The sequence below is a fragment of the Gnatocerus cornutus genome, chromosome 5 (genome assembly GCF_029298725.1).
Source record: "Gnatocerus cornutus isolate USDA-ARS CGAHR chromosome 5, icGnaCorn1.1, whole genome shotgun sequence".
Lineage (NCBI taxonomy): Eukaryota > Metazoa > Arthropoda > Insecta > Coleoptera > Tenebrionidae > Gnatocerus > Gnatocerus cornutus.
In genome coordinates this window covers 6941724-6954893 of record NC_142237.1, presented here as the reverse complement: position 1 = coordinate 6954893, position 13170 = coordinate 6941724, and the positions used below count along the sequence as shown (strand labels likewise).

General features: G+C 35.7%; 2 protein-coding genes across 4 annotated transcripts; one reads left to right on the top strand and one right to left on the bottom strand.

Annotated features, from left to right (window-relative positions):
- Positions 1 to 91: 91 nt before the first annotated feature.
- LOC148174006 (lysosomal phospholipase A and acyltransferase-like) lies at positions 92 to 1694 on the top strand. Its single transcript, XM_088037377.1, has 3 exons — positions 92 to 648; positions 703 to 930; positions 982 to 1694. Exons 1-3 carry the CDS (start codon positions 192 to 194, stop codon positions 1500 to 1502), a joined length of 1206 nt encoding a protein of 401 aa, XP_087893503.1. The 5' UTR covers positions 92 to 191; the 3' UTR covers positions 1503 to 1694.
- Positions 1695 to 2724: 1030 nt separating this feature from the next.
- LOC148174005 (uncharacterized) lies at positions 2725 to 6153 on the bottom strand. 3 transcript variants are annotated; one of them, XM_088037589.1, is made up of 5 exons: positions 6130 to 6144; positions 4053 to 4835; positions 3692 to 4001; positions 3222 to 3643; positions 2725 to 3171 (listed from the first exon to the last, which is right to left on the bottom strand). In XM_088037589.1, the coding sequence occupies exons 2-5, from the start codon at positions 4814 to 4816 to the stop codon at positions 2985 to 2987; spliced, it is 1683 nt and encodes a 560-aa protein (XP_087893715.1). In that variant the 5' UTR covers positions 4817 to 4835; positions 6130 to 6144; the 3' UTR covers positions 2725 to 2984. The 3 variants fall into 3 exon arrangements, with proteins under 3 accessions (XP_087893715.1, XP_087893714.1, XP_087893713.1); XM_088037588.1 differs by having other exon boundaries at positions 3222 to 4001; positions 6126 to 6153; XM_088037587.1 differs by having other exon boundaries at positions 3222 to 4001.
- Between the last annotated feature and the right edge of the window lie 7017 nt (positions 6154 to 13170).

Here is a 13170-nt window from a genome sequence, read left to right as displayed (position 1 = left end):
CTGACTAGGTCAACACGAAGAGCTGTCACAACGAGCTGTCATCATCGGATTGTTTACCCGTTTCGGCCGATAAAATTAATATAATGCTCAATTTATTAATTCATTATGAAAAAACATGATAAGTGATCAGTAGTCTGTTCAAATCCATTTGCTCGAATAAAATTATTAGTGGAATCATAGTTTTGCCAAAAATGACAGCTTTACATAACCCTAAAATCTTTTGTTTATTTATTATAATTGGAGTGGTAAGTGGATTGAACCCGATTGTGTTAATTCCTGGAGATGGAGGCTCCCAAGTTGAAGCCAAACTCAATAAATCGTCGGCAGTACATTACATCTGTGAAAAAACGACAACGGAATATTTTAATATTTGGCTCAACATGGAGCTCCTTGTGCCTTTGGTGATTGATTGTTGGATTGATAACATCAAATTAATCTACGACAACACAACAAGAACAACTCGCAATAGTGACGGCGTTGAGATTAGAATACCCGGATTTGGGGGCACTGAATCTGTGGAGTGGCTTGATCCAAGTCATGCAAGTTCCGGTTCTTACTTCAACAGTATTGCTACAAAACTCGTGAGTTTAGGCCATGAGAGGAATAAAACAATCAAGGGGGCTCCATACGACTTTCGAAAAGCCCCCAGTAAGTATCCAAGACTCTATTATAATCTCTTTTGATTTAATTTATTTTGCGCAGATGAAAATAAGGAATGGTTCACAAATATCAAAACTCTAATCGAACAAACCTACGTTGAAAACAACAATGAGCCAATCATCTTAATCGCACATTCAATGGGGGGGCCCATGGCACTGCAATTTCTGATTCAGCAGACTCAGGATTGGAAAGACAAGTATATTAGGTGCATGGTCACACTTAGTGGAGCGTGGGGAGGCTCCATGAAAGCTGTAAAGGTCTACGCGATCGGTAAGAAAATTCGCGTTAAAATCCTTTCTAAAACGAATTTTCCCCAACCAGGTGATGATCTAGGTTCCTACGTCCTCCGAGAAAGCATAATGCGCCAAGAACAAATCACTAACCCAAGTCTAGCCTGGCTCCTCCCTTCAAAACTCTTCTGGAAATCGGACGAAGTTTTAATTCAAACCGACCGCAAAAATTTTACTTTAAATAACATCGAATCGTTCTTCACCGCTATCGATTTTCCAGAAGGTTGGGAGATGCGGAAAGACACAGAAAGGTACCAATTGAACTTTCAAGCGCCAGGAGTTGAAGTCCACTGTCTTTATGGTACGGCTGTACCAACAGTTGAAAGATTGTTTTATAAAGCAGGAACATGGCTGGATGGATATCCAACGCTGATCACCGGCGATGGCGATGGTACTGTTAACAGACGCTCATTGGAAGGGTGTCTTCACTGGAATACGCTCCAGAAACAGAAGATTTATTCGAAAGAGTTACCTAAGGTCGATCATATGCAGATGCTGAGGGATAATTCCGTGTTGGAATATATCTCGAGTCTTATTAACCAAGTTTATTGATATTAACTTTTTTGCCTGATTTTTTAGAGTTTAGCTAGCTAAAGATGTTTCTTCCTTTTTCTTCCATAACACTGTGTGATGTAACCTCCTTACATTTTGTGATATTTTCAGAATAAAAACGTTTGAGTCTGATAGATAACTGTGTGAACAATATCTAAAGTTAGTGATACAATAAAATTTTACATGTCGTTATCGTTCGTTTTCATTTCCGAAATATTAATTCATCGACTTATTCCGACCGTTATTAGTTGAAAAAAACTGCTAATAATTATTACAATATAATTTAATTAAAATCTGAGTTTGCATATTCGACGGTAAAAACTAACTATAAACAAAAACGACGAAATTTGTCTCTGGACTTTTGCAATAGGATTTTTTTTAGTTACACAACAAATCCGATGCTCCACTATTTTGTTTCTTTCGTCAATATACAATGAATAATTGATTTTAGTGTGCATGATTTAATTACCTTAGAAATGTTCACTAATTCACTAAATTCACTAAACGACAGTTTTAGATATCTGACCAATGAATAAAGAGTGGGTTGTTTCAATGCGTTTCTTGTTATAAAAACTTCTGTGATAAAGATAATCGGAGCCAATGAATAAATTCTTTTTTGGGTTTTAGTCCGAATTCAATTCCATTCTCCCCTATTTTGTTATGAAGAAGAGGTGAATCTTTAAATAACAATTTCTAAAATTTGTCTCTTTCGCTCTAGAAGTTTGTAACTGGGCTAATTTATTAATAATAAAAAAATTATACAATAGATATACATATGTATTTATTAAAAGTTTCTGATAATAACAATTTGAAAAAAACACTGTTTTACACTACTTGTTACGTTCTAGGATCGAAAATTTTCTACTTCGAAAAAACTACAGTCACCTTTAGAACCATATTTTTCCCTCTTTTAGATCTGCAATGTTTCTGATTGTTTTCTTTCTTGGCACAATAAGATGATGAGACACGAATATCATCTAATCCACTTTCTTCGCTCTCTGAAGATTTCTGGATTAGATTTAAATTTTTGTTCCTTGCTTCCTCGAGAGAAGAAACAGAAGAAGTCTCCGATCCGCTTCTAGAATTTTTCTCTTGTTTGTCGTCTTCAAAATTATGATAGAACCGTTTTTTACTTTTTCCATCTTTTCTGTTATTTCTTAGATTGTAATACGAATCATCACTACTTCCATCTGATTCACTTTGAGACACTTCTTCTGAAATCTTAAAAGTTATCTTGCGGAAACCTTTTCCCTGTCGTTTCTTCTTTTGCTTTCTCGAAGATTTGCGAAATTTATTTATATCAGAATTGTCGCTTTCTCATTATGTGACGTTTTAGGAGTAAAAAACGTTTCTTCTTCATCTTCTCCCTTTATTTCTTGAATTTGTTGCATGTTAATAATCTGATGCGAAACAATATTACCGAAATTGTTTTGCATTTCCTTCAAATGAACTGCATTGGTTTTCTGGATCAGTTCTTCAATTTTATTTCCTGTGTGTTTCAACTGATATAACTGGAGGATAATGTTTTTGATGTCTTGAGGAGACACGATTTTGTCCAAATTTCTGCGAATTTTCTTGAAAAGTTTTCAGCAAGTGTTCTTGTGTAGCTATAAGCTTCCGAAGTGTGTCAATCACAACACTGTCGGCATGTTCCCCCAAAGACTGTTCACTGCAAACAAAAATTAATTAGTGGTACATACCATTTATATGTTTCTTTACTTTTTGATAAGATGTTGGATGTAATCGCTGTAGGAGTCATTAATTGGAGTCATTGCGTGTTGTTGCAAGAAGTACGAGAATTTAGCAATACTTTCAGAAATTACGTTGCTTTCTTTCTCCAGTTCTTGTCTTCGTTGATGCAGCGCTTTAATATAGGTTTCAATTTGAACCTTCACATCTTCTTTGTTTTGAATGGCAGTTTTGACGTTATCGTCTTCTTTTTTGACTTCGATCTTCTCGGTGGTTTTGTAGATTTGCATGTGGACTTGCCAATGACAACCACATTGAATGCATGTGCCGGTGTGATTTATTGCAAAGCACGACACAAGGCCAGGATCACCTATGACTTCTTTTGGAATGCCAGTTAAAGCACAAGGATTGTGGCATTTTTGACGATAGTGCAGTTTTGTTACTCCGTTTACCTTAAATTCAAATGTGACGTTGCGTTGATTAGTTATGCAGTTTTTTACCTTAACAACATCTGCACATTTTGGGTCGGTGCATACAGTGACGGGTCGATCAACCTCTGTTACTTTCAACTCTACACAGGGAATATAGAGTTGACTTTTTAGTTGATATATACTCATAGTTTCCAAGTTAAGGTTCTTTTGATGGAGATCTAAGAGTCTTAGATTGTCTTGAATGATAGCGGAAATTTCAGCTAGAGGTGTGGTAAGTTGTTCGATTAGATACTTAATTTCGTCTAAGCTGAGAGTCTTTTCGAGAATGTAAGGTTTAAGAGGAGGTGTTTTTGAATCTCCAGTAATGTATGTCAAGAATCTGTAATAAACCAAATTTGGACTACAATATAGACTAATTAAGAATTATTACCGTCTACATTCTTGAGACGAAACGTTCCAACTATCACGAAGTTCGCTCAGTTCATGTTGTTCAAAATGTTTCCCCTGGTTCATTTCGACCAGAGCCTTAAAACCTTTATTGTCTACGAAAAAAACATTTTGATTCAAAAGAATGGTTGCATATGGAGGACAACAGCTCATGTGTTGTACCAGACGTTCTAAACAAAAATTAATAGCCCTTTTAGGTGTATTTTGTACTTTTTTGTCACAGTAAGTGGAGACAAAAATCACGTTTTCACTAGCACTTTTATCTAAGCGTTTCAAAATTTCTCCAAGACAGTTTTTAATAAAATTGTTAAAAATTACTTGGTAAGGCTTCAAAACAAGACAAATCCCATGGAGTTTCTTCAAAGTAGCCAAATACGCCAGGATGTTATCGAAATTGGTATTATCTTGATCTGATCCTCTAGGATCCTCTTCTGTTGGTACTTCCACTACTGTCAATTTGACGACTCGACCATCCGTTTTTACAGGGAAAAGAAATATTCTTAATTGATGAGTTGAAGCAGCGCCTTGGTTCAACTGGCCGTGGCTATTTGGTAAGTTTATACGAACAGGACTAAGAATCTCCATTCTTTGTCCCCATGCACTTTGAAAACCTGAATATTTGAAATAATTTGGAATTGAATTGATAAACGTGGAGTTTTCTTTATCGGATTCACCCAGTAGTAGGAGGTTGAGATCATTGTCTGTTTGGGGAGCATTTTTGGAAACTTCAACTAAACGGCTGAACATTTTCTGGTTTGTCTAGACTCTGAAAATTGTTTAAGTTTAAGTTTAGAGACGCTTTCTGTTTTATAGATATTTTTTATTATGTTGTCATTTATTACAAAGTGGAAACTTTAATTATTATTTATTACCAAATAAAGAAGTTAAAAACAGCGCAGAACACAGACTACACTGATGTCGTCTGTTAATATTCAATAATGAACACTATGCAAGACTAATGTCTGTTGATAAATTTAAGGTAGATAACAAATAAAAATATACATAGACAGTAATTTAAAAAAAATCAAACGTAGTAAAAGTAAATGTTTGATAGCATTTATATGCACTTAGCAGATAAATCAGATAAGATATTATGCTGATAATCCTATAATAGTAAATATTTTTTACGTTTACAGTGATTCTGAAAATAATACAGACTTCATTTTCAATTCATTTTAATTCACATTAAACATTTAACGGCAAGTTGTGACATGTGACTGATTGTCTACAAAATTCCAAGACAACAAATTCTCTGCTTTGTGTCGTCTAATTCTATTTTTGTTTCTTATCAATTTTATCAATATCTTTTTCATATGATGTACCTAAACACAACTGAATGTAGCTGCCAGTTAGGTGTAGATTTCTTTGAATTTATACATTTTATGAATTAAAGGAAAGCCGCGTTTAAAACTTGTAATATTTAAAATTAAAGATTTACGTTGTTGTCAAATAGGATATTAAAAATTCTTTCAAAAACTTCGTGAATTCCAAATAATACAGTAATTAACAGTAATTCGCTACGAGCTATTTTAATAATGAAGATTTCAAATTGTTAAATGGAGCGAAAGAGCCCACTTTCATTAGTTCAATTTTTTTACTATGGATTTAAGATTCTTTAGACGCTACGTTACGGCCATTTACTAATACATTACTTTAAAAACGTTAAATTAGTTTCATGCAATCGAATTTTGAATTTTTAAAAGTAAAATTTTGTATGAAAAACGAAACAAATTTTTAATAAGTGACCAAAATGACCAGAATTTGCTTTATAGAAAAATGTTAACTCAGTTATTATTATGGTAGTTTTATAATGGCGAATAAAATGAATTAAGTTTACGAATAATTTTCGCCTCTCGTAAAAATTAATTAACTGTTAGTTTGACATCAAAATTCCTTATAGGTATAACTTTCATTTAAAGTTTGGTGGTCTTTTGCAAATTGTTCTCTGATTGGCTACAAATAAAGTCTTCCAGCTCATAAATGGTGAAAAAACACTCACTCACATCTAAGAGTAGGAAAATAAAATGTAACAAAAAATATTTGTAAAGAAACTTACCTACCAGTTTGAATTCGCGAATTTTACAAATGATATTTACTCTAAAACATATTTTTTCTTATATAACGTCCAATTGCATTTATCTCTAAGTATGTAGGTGTGAATTTCCCAGAATTTTACAGTTTAGGGGAAATCCACGTTTAAAACTTGTGATACGTTCCTCTCTTAAGATAGTAAAAAACTTATTTTTGTATAAACAATGAGATAATAATGATAATCGTAGCAATTGTAAGAAAAACAATTTTGTATTACATAGGGTAAACCAAGGTTAGTTGGCGCAGCGGTTGAGATGGCACAGGCACAATGTTGTAATTTTGATCCTATAAGATTTTTCATGCAATAAGCAACAGCAAATTGTTCCTTTTTTTAAAAAACCTGCGACATCTATTCCCAATTTACCCTAACAAATAAATACATAAACATTGTTTAAATTTACATTTCTCAATGCTTTCATTTTAGCTTAATTTTCTCGTTCCTCCTTTAAACAGTTCCTCTTTTCCACCACATGGTGACACCACTAATCATGCTAAAGCACTACTCGTACAGTTGGTTGCCTATTCATCAACGTTGCTTGCAAATTTATTTTCTAATTTGTTGAGAACAGTTTTTAAAAATAAGAGTTCTATCAAATGAAAAATACGCACAAAATTAATATTATGTTCTAAGTTAACTTTGTAAATCGTCAGCTTGAGTTGTTAAGTTGCTAAGTCCATTTTTGGATCAAATGCGTTTTCAATTTTGTAAAATTTTGTAAAATCGAAAACCAAAAGATTTAGCGTTCGATTCTTTTATGTGTTATAATTTCAGAATGAAAAAACATTCTATTTTTAGTCTACAAGTTTTCAGATCTCAGATTGGACGACAAATATGTGAAAAATTAAAATTTATCCATCTCCGTCAAAAAATTCAAAACGGACTTAACAAATATTTTTAACTAAATTTATACCTACTCTAAAATATTGCAGCATTTTCTTTAAAGTTCTAAAATATAAAACAAATTAGCAATATATCAACGAATTTTAAAATCTTATTATTTATCTAGGGCCAGCAATAAAGATTAAATAATTGTCCTCCATCATTTTTGGGTCTTGAAGCGGCACAAAATTGTATTGTCTTTCAAATTTACTCTGAGCCAAAACAAATTTTTTGCCGTATCGATGAAATCATGTTCATTAATATGTTTGAAAACATAAATAAGTAAATACGATGTTGAAATTTATAGGTAAAACAGTTGTTTTTTTCGCTTTTCATTAAAACATTTTATTTAAAATTTTGTGATAGAACTAGAGATAAAACATTTAGTGGTCGCGTTCGTGTTTGTCCAAATATCTTAGCGCCACTCCACCACCCAAAAGAGAGAATGAGAAAGCACTCGTGATTTTTTCTCACGCATTTTGCCTCTACACAAATAAAAATATCGGGATTCTTCCAAGTTGCGTCCTATAAACTCTTTTATCCTTCTGTGTCCACTAATAGGTCGGACAAATATTATCTCTCGGCTTAGAACGTGACACTTTATTAATGCTTTTAGGAAACAAACGGCATTCATCCAATAATTGACGTGAGAAAGGAATCACATTCTATCACATCCCTCCGATTAATTGCCTGAAAATCGCACCTGGAACGACTTGGGCTAATCCCAAAAGACAACCCCTTCACAAATTTGACAGCTTTTTCCGTTTTCAGAAATACAATGCCACCCCTAATCCGTCCAAGTTCACCACCGACACGATCACCGGAATTGTCGAAAAAACCCACCTGTTGGTGGTAATTTCCAAATACGCGTGTGGTCCAAGAACCGTTAACGCTTTTTTCCGGTGATTACATAAAATATCGACGAAAATACGCACATGTGATAACATGTAAACTGTTTCGTTCGCGGAATTTCATTAGATTTTCTACATTCTGGGAAATTAACGAGAGGCCAATGTCACCCCTCCAAGAAAAAACGAGTCTACTCCACCAAAGTTCTAGTGGCATCAAAGACAGCGCTGGCGGACCGTTAGGTTATTGTTTTGTGACATTTGTAATTCAGATGCGCGAATGTCTGTCACGTGACTTGGATTAATCGCAGCCGACTCGACCGCATTTTTACTCGTGGGAGGCAAGGGGCTGACCACCTAGGCTTTAATGTTTCGCTAATTTTTAGGCAATTTTCGTGCTTTACGAACAGGCATAAAGCCAAATTGCATCTATTAGAAAAAGGTTTTCCTGAGAACATTTAAAACTATAGAATTTTAGCCGTTTTGCATTTTGAATTTTTATACCTAATCGTGGAAAAACGAATGTGTTAAACTCGTGGAAATTTTTCACGACTCATGGCATCATAGATATTTCTTCATGGCCAACTTTCTCACTCTTATAACAACGTACTATTATTTAAAAAAAAAATTATTTATTTTGAAAATATTAAAAGCAGCCGTCTTTGAAAAGATCGCGTATTTTTATTTATATCTTGTAAGTAAACAACGTCATAAATTGATAAAAGTGAGAAAATTATCCGCTTATGTGAAAATAATTAGCACGACTATTTTCACGGCCGCTCTTTACGACCTTAAATTAAAAACTAATTCGAAAATCCTGCCAACTTTTCGTCCACAGCTGTGGCAGTAACCGACTCGGAAAAATCCTGCGATATTCCTGCCACATTCAGCCTCACGGTATCTTTACCAACCTGAAAAAATTAGACTAAATTGAGCCAACTATTACACGCTACGTTTGTAGAGTGCAATTAAATTGAATGATAAAATGTATTGTGTCAACTATAAATTATAACAATTTTCCAACACAAAAAAAACTATTTGTCACATTTGAATTTAACGGTGGTTGCACAGAACGGATAATTTTATATTCGCTAAATTCGGATATATAAAATTGTTTATCCATTCAAAAGGAGCGAGTCATTGACCCTGGCGTCGGGAAAGGACCCTCGCACGTCTGGAAGCCGCTGCAAGGACGCGCAGGATAATAGCAATAGCTAACGTTTCTACTCAATTTTTCTATCAGGATCTGGCAGATGAAATTGAGCGAGCAAATCTGTCAAAATGTGAAGTAAAAGAGATAACACGTTCATACACTTCATAGGTCAGGACCAGCAAATTAGTGTAAAATTACTTCAAGCTAATTTCGCTTAAAATTATAATTTCTGTTAATTTTCTGCCAATTTCGCATCCTTCCCTTCTGCATGAGTCCGTCCGCGCTCACTTCTCGTGTTGGTACACGACGACGCCAGGCGTCTCGATGCTGGCGCCATCGCTTAACCATTACGGCGCCCACGACCACTATCAATTTACGAGGACGAGAACTCCTGTGCCTCGTCTGGCCTTACTATTATTTTATTGGGGCTCCACTTTAGACTAGCTGTCTACAGATAAGACGTGGGGGATTGGCCTCTGAGGCAAACAACCCTCGGAATTAAATCGGCAATCTATATTTCCAAGACCTTGGAATCTGTCCGTCAACCCGAGACAAGGGGTTAACCACCTACGGATTTCGGCCTTCAATCGATCATAGATGAAGGGATGCTGGGGGAAGAGAAGAAGCAAAGGGTTGTTCTGCGAATAGAAAAATGAGCGGTGGAGGTGGCGGGCTTGGGAAAACTGCACTTTGGTTCAATTGCGCCACACGTAATTATTTTTTTAATTAAAAATTCGGAAAGCACTCGGAGAAAAATGGAAATACAATTAATGTTAAACTTTACAGGACCAAAGAGAACCAAACGGCAGAGCTTTCAACTGATTTTAGATAATTTATTTGATTGTAGAAGAAATAGGCACAGAACTTGGTATCGACTTTTAACAGAAGGTTTATTTAAAAAAAAACATCGTCTTCATCTCTCTGGTCTTCTTCGTGTTGCATATATTCCACATGTTAAATCAGTACCTAGTCAGTTTGTGTGCAAAATAAACTGTAAATACACAATGGTCTAAATAAAACATCTAAGACATAGAAAATGAATAAACAAACGTTTCTCCTCCTTCTTAATAAAATCAAATACTGCTTCTAGTCATTAGAGCTGCCATTATCTCCGTTTTTATGCACTCGTTTAGTTGTTTAGTTGGCAAAAACTTAACAGTGCACGATTTATTTTGTTAGAAAAGTGATGTCATTCCGCGAATATAGAGCTTTCAATGCCAGGCCGTTGAGAATTCACGTATGATTCACATCTTGAATTCCACAAACCAAACTATTTATTTGAACGTGCTTTACAATTTCCGCAATTCTCAAAAATTATTCTCCCGAAGGTTTCATCATCGAGTGATATAAATCCAAAACTGCAGTTATCCAGAGGATCTATTTTAGTCGAAGCGTTTCGTCGGTATCTTGAGTCGCTTCGTGGCATCTCAATCACTCCCAAAACTCTAATTTTTCTCATCAACCCGCTTTTGATCTCAAGCAAAACATTCGAAATCCTGTTTATTTGAGAATATTCACGATGAAAAAAACATAAACGTGGCGCCCCCTGCAACCACTCTCCAAATCTGCCCAAGTTATCCAAAAATACCGCCCGTCTCGGTCAAATACTGACTAAACGCCCTCTATTTATATCTACAGCTTCCATGTTTCCACGAATTCGGTTACTTTTGCTTGAAATTTTTAGGAAAAACAAATAAGTAGTTAGCATCGGGTCGGCCCGCGCTTTTTGAGGGCGTCGCCGTCGGAATTATTCCTAACCATTTTTCATTTAATTGCCTTGTAAATATTTCCAGAGAGTGTGCCGTAACAATAATAAACAATCGGAAATAGAGGCGCGTGAGACGAACCACTGTCGAACAATACACGGATTTTGCATGTTTCTTCCGTGTTGACAGAGGGCGCTGCGAACACATAAAACGCGCCATCTGTGGATCAAATTGCTCCGCAAGCCGTCATAACTTTGATGGACGACCGGCACATGTAGATGTGAGCAGAAATGTAATGCCACTCTAAAATTGTTACAGTGGAGCTTGTAAACATGACTAACGGTTGTCGGGTTATTTTTGAGTGACTGAGGTACTTGCGCCGATGCTGGTGTTATGTAATGACACAATGGGAGGAAGAATGGGTTCCAAAATAAGAACACTTCCTGCAAAAATAACTCCAAAGACCAAGCCGGTTCCTTTACGCTAAGACATCAAAAAATGTCATTTGGATCAGAAAAGAAAGAATTCCAAAATTTGGGAGATTTTTTAGTACCTCAGAAAACTTCTGAGAATTATTTTGAATCACACTTTAATTTAATGCTATTAAGGTGTGGAAGCTAACCAAAAGGTCATATCTAATTACTTTTGTCGACTTCCTGGAATACACCAAACGCTGGAACTGTGACTCAAAGGATGTACACACATCTCCAATTAAATTTGGAGGTCCTTTATCGGAGGTCCGCGCCTTAATAAAACGAAATTCGAGCCGCAAATTTCCATCCATAAAAAAGTGAAAGTTGGCATTTTCCGAATCATTTCTTGACCCCCGTAACATACGACCACGATAACGCAAAAAATTGTTTTTTTGTTTTTCCCAATAAAAGTTTTTCAAGACGCCATTTCCATCGGTCCCATTAGACCAACTCCGCGAGTTATGTCACTTCTTATCGCTCACATCCATAAACAAAATAAAGTTCGGATTGATGGTCATGGGCGCGGAGTCATCATCGGCCATTTGGCAAAATTGCCCCATTTGGTCCAAGACGGAATGCTTATGAGAGCGAGTTGGATTAACTGGAGAAAATGAATGGATTTGCAAATGTCGCCTTTTCTCGTTAGGAACTTTCCAGATGCACGCTCCGCGTCCCTAATAACTTCCAGAATGTGTTAACTGCCTACCTTTCGAAGAATTGCGTGCGTTTAATGTCTTTCACACCATCGTAGTGTAAACAGAACCCATTTAATTCAGTGTACGTTTTGAAAACATCCAAATCTATTTTCACAGAGGTAATCAGCTCGATCAGTTCTGATTTTACCGCCAAAGTCTGTAATCTTTCGATCAAAATCGAGATACTTCATTTGCGGGATTACATTCCGCAAATTTTATCCAATGGTTTCACCACAAAAAATAAATAATTCTGTGGCAACAACCGAATTTACAAATCGGTTAAGTAATTTGTTAATACTTCTTTGTCAAAATGGGTCAGTTTGAGCTTCGTCTTTCATGTCTCTACACACTGTTAAACCTATTTAGAATGCATTTACAGATGTTGTTTAAATTATATGGGTAGCTCCTCTAATCCAGCGCAAGGTTCCGAATCGTAACTCTCCGTAAATTTTATTTTTGTTCTCCAACAGGTGGTACATTTATTCTAGGTTTTATAAGTAACTGCAATATCAAGATAAATTTTATTGCTTGATCTTCAGAATTTGTTGTTTGGTTACGTCAATCTTGTCTTTATGATTTTTCGGAATTCCCAAAGATCTTTGGAATGAGGCCTCCTATTGTATTCTCCCTTAAAAAATCGCCACTGGAATGCACTCGCGGTTTTATCAGTAATAATCACACTTTTTTCTACTTCTCCGGCGCCTCATTTATCTCCGGTGCACCGTAAAAGAATAATAACTCCATTGTGTGTACAATTTTATCATTGCATGTCTCCATTCATACAAAGAATTAGCGCAAACGTCAAATCCAAATCGCGTCTATCTCTTAAAAGCTTATCAGTCATATATTTGGCTATTTTATCTAGGAAATTCGGTAGTAATTCCCCCGACGAACCATTCCCATCACAAAACCGCCTTTGTCGTTCACCCATTCAATTAAAACGCAAGTCACCGTATGACTGGTGAAGCATTCTAATTTCCGTTCTGATGAGCGTCGGAACTTCCGGTTTTCGACAAATCCCAAATTCATTTTCGGCGGTGGATGGTGGCAGCGCACGGAAGATTTACTCTCCCGGAACGAGCAACAGCTGATTCGGCGACTAATATTGATCAAGACGTCTGCTGTCATTATTTCGTCAAAAAATCGATAAGATAAAGAGGCGCCAGCAATTTTTATGGAGAGATCGGGAAAATTGTTTTGCTTTTGATGGAGCGAAAAGCAAAGGTTGAAAGTTTGTTTGAGAATGAGAGTTCCC

What these genes read in the sequence shown, in the direction of transcription:
- LOC148174006 (XM_088037377.1), top strand. Translation starts at nt 192, where the DNA reads ATGACAGCTTTACATAACCCTAAAATCTTTTGTTTATTTATTATAATT. An exon ending in CGACTTTCGAAAAGCCCCCA is followed by an intron (nt 649 to 702) that starts GTAAGTATCCAA and finishes TATTTTGCGCAG; the next exon opens with ATGAAAATAAGGAATGGTTC. An exon ending in TGTAAAGGTCTACGCGATCG is followed by an intron (nt 931 to 981) that starts GTAAGAAAATTC and finishes TTCCCCAACCAG; the next exon opens with GTGATGATCTAGGTTCCTAC.
- LOC148174005 (XM_088037588.1), bottom strand. Translation starts at nt 4,816, where the DNA reads ATGTTCAGCCGTTTAGTTGAAGTTTCCAAAAATGCTCCCCAAACAGAC. An exon ending in TCGTCTCAAGAATGTAGACG is followed by an intron (nt 4,002 to 4,052) that starts GTAATAATTCTT and finishes GGTTTATTACAG; the next exon opens with ATTCTTGACATACATTACTG. An exon ending in ATCCAACATCTTATCAAAAA is followed by an intron (nt 3,172 to 3,221) that starts GTAAAGAAACAT and finishes TTTTGTTTGCAG; the next exon opens with TGAACAGTCTTTGGGGGAAC.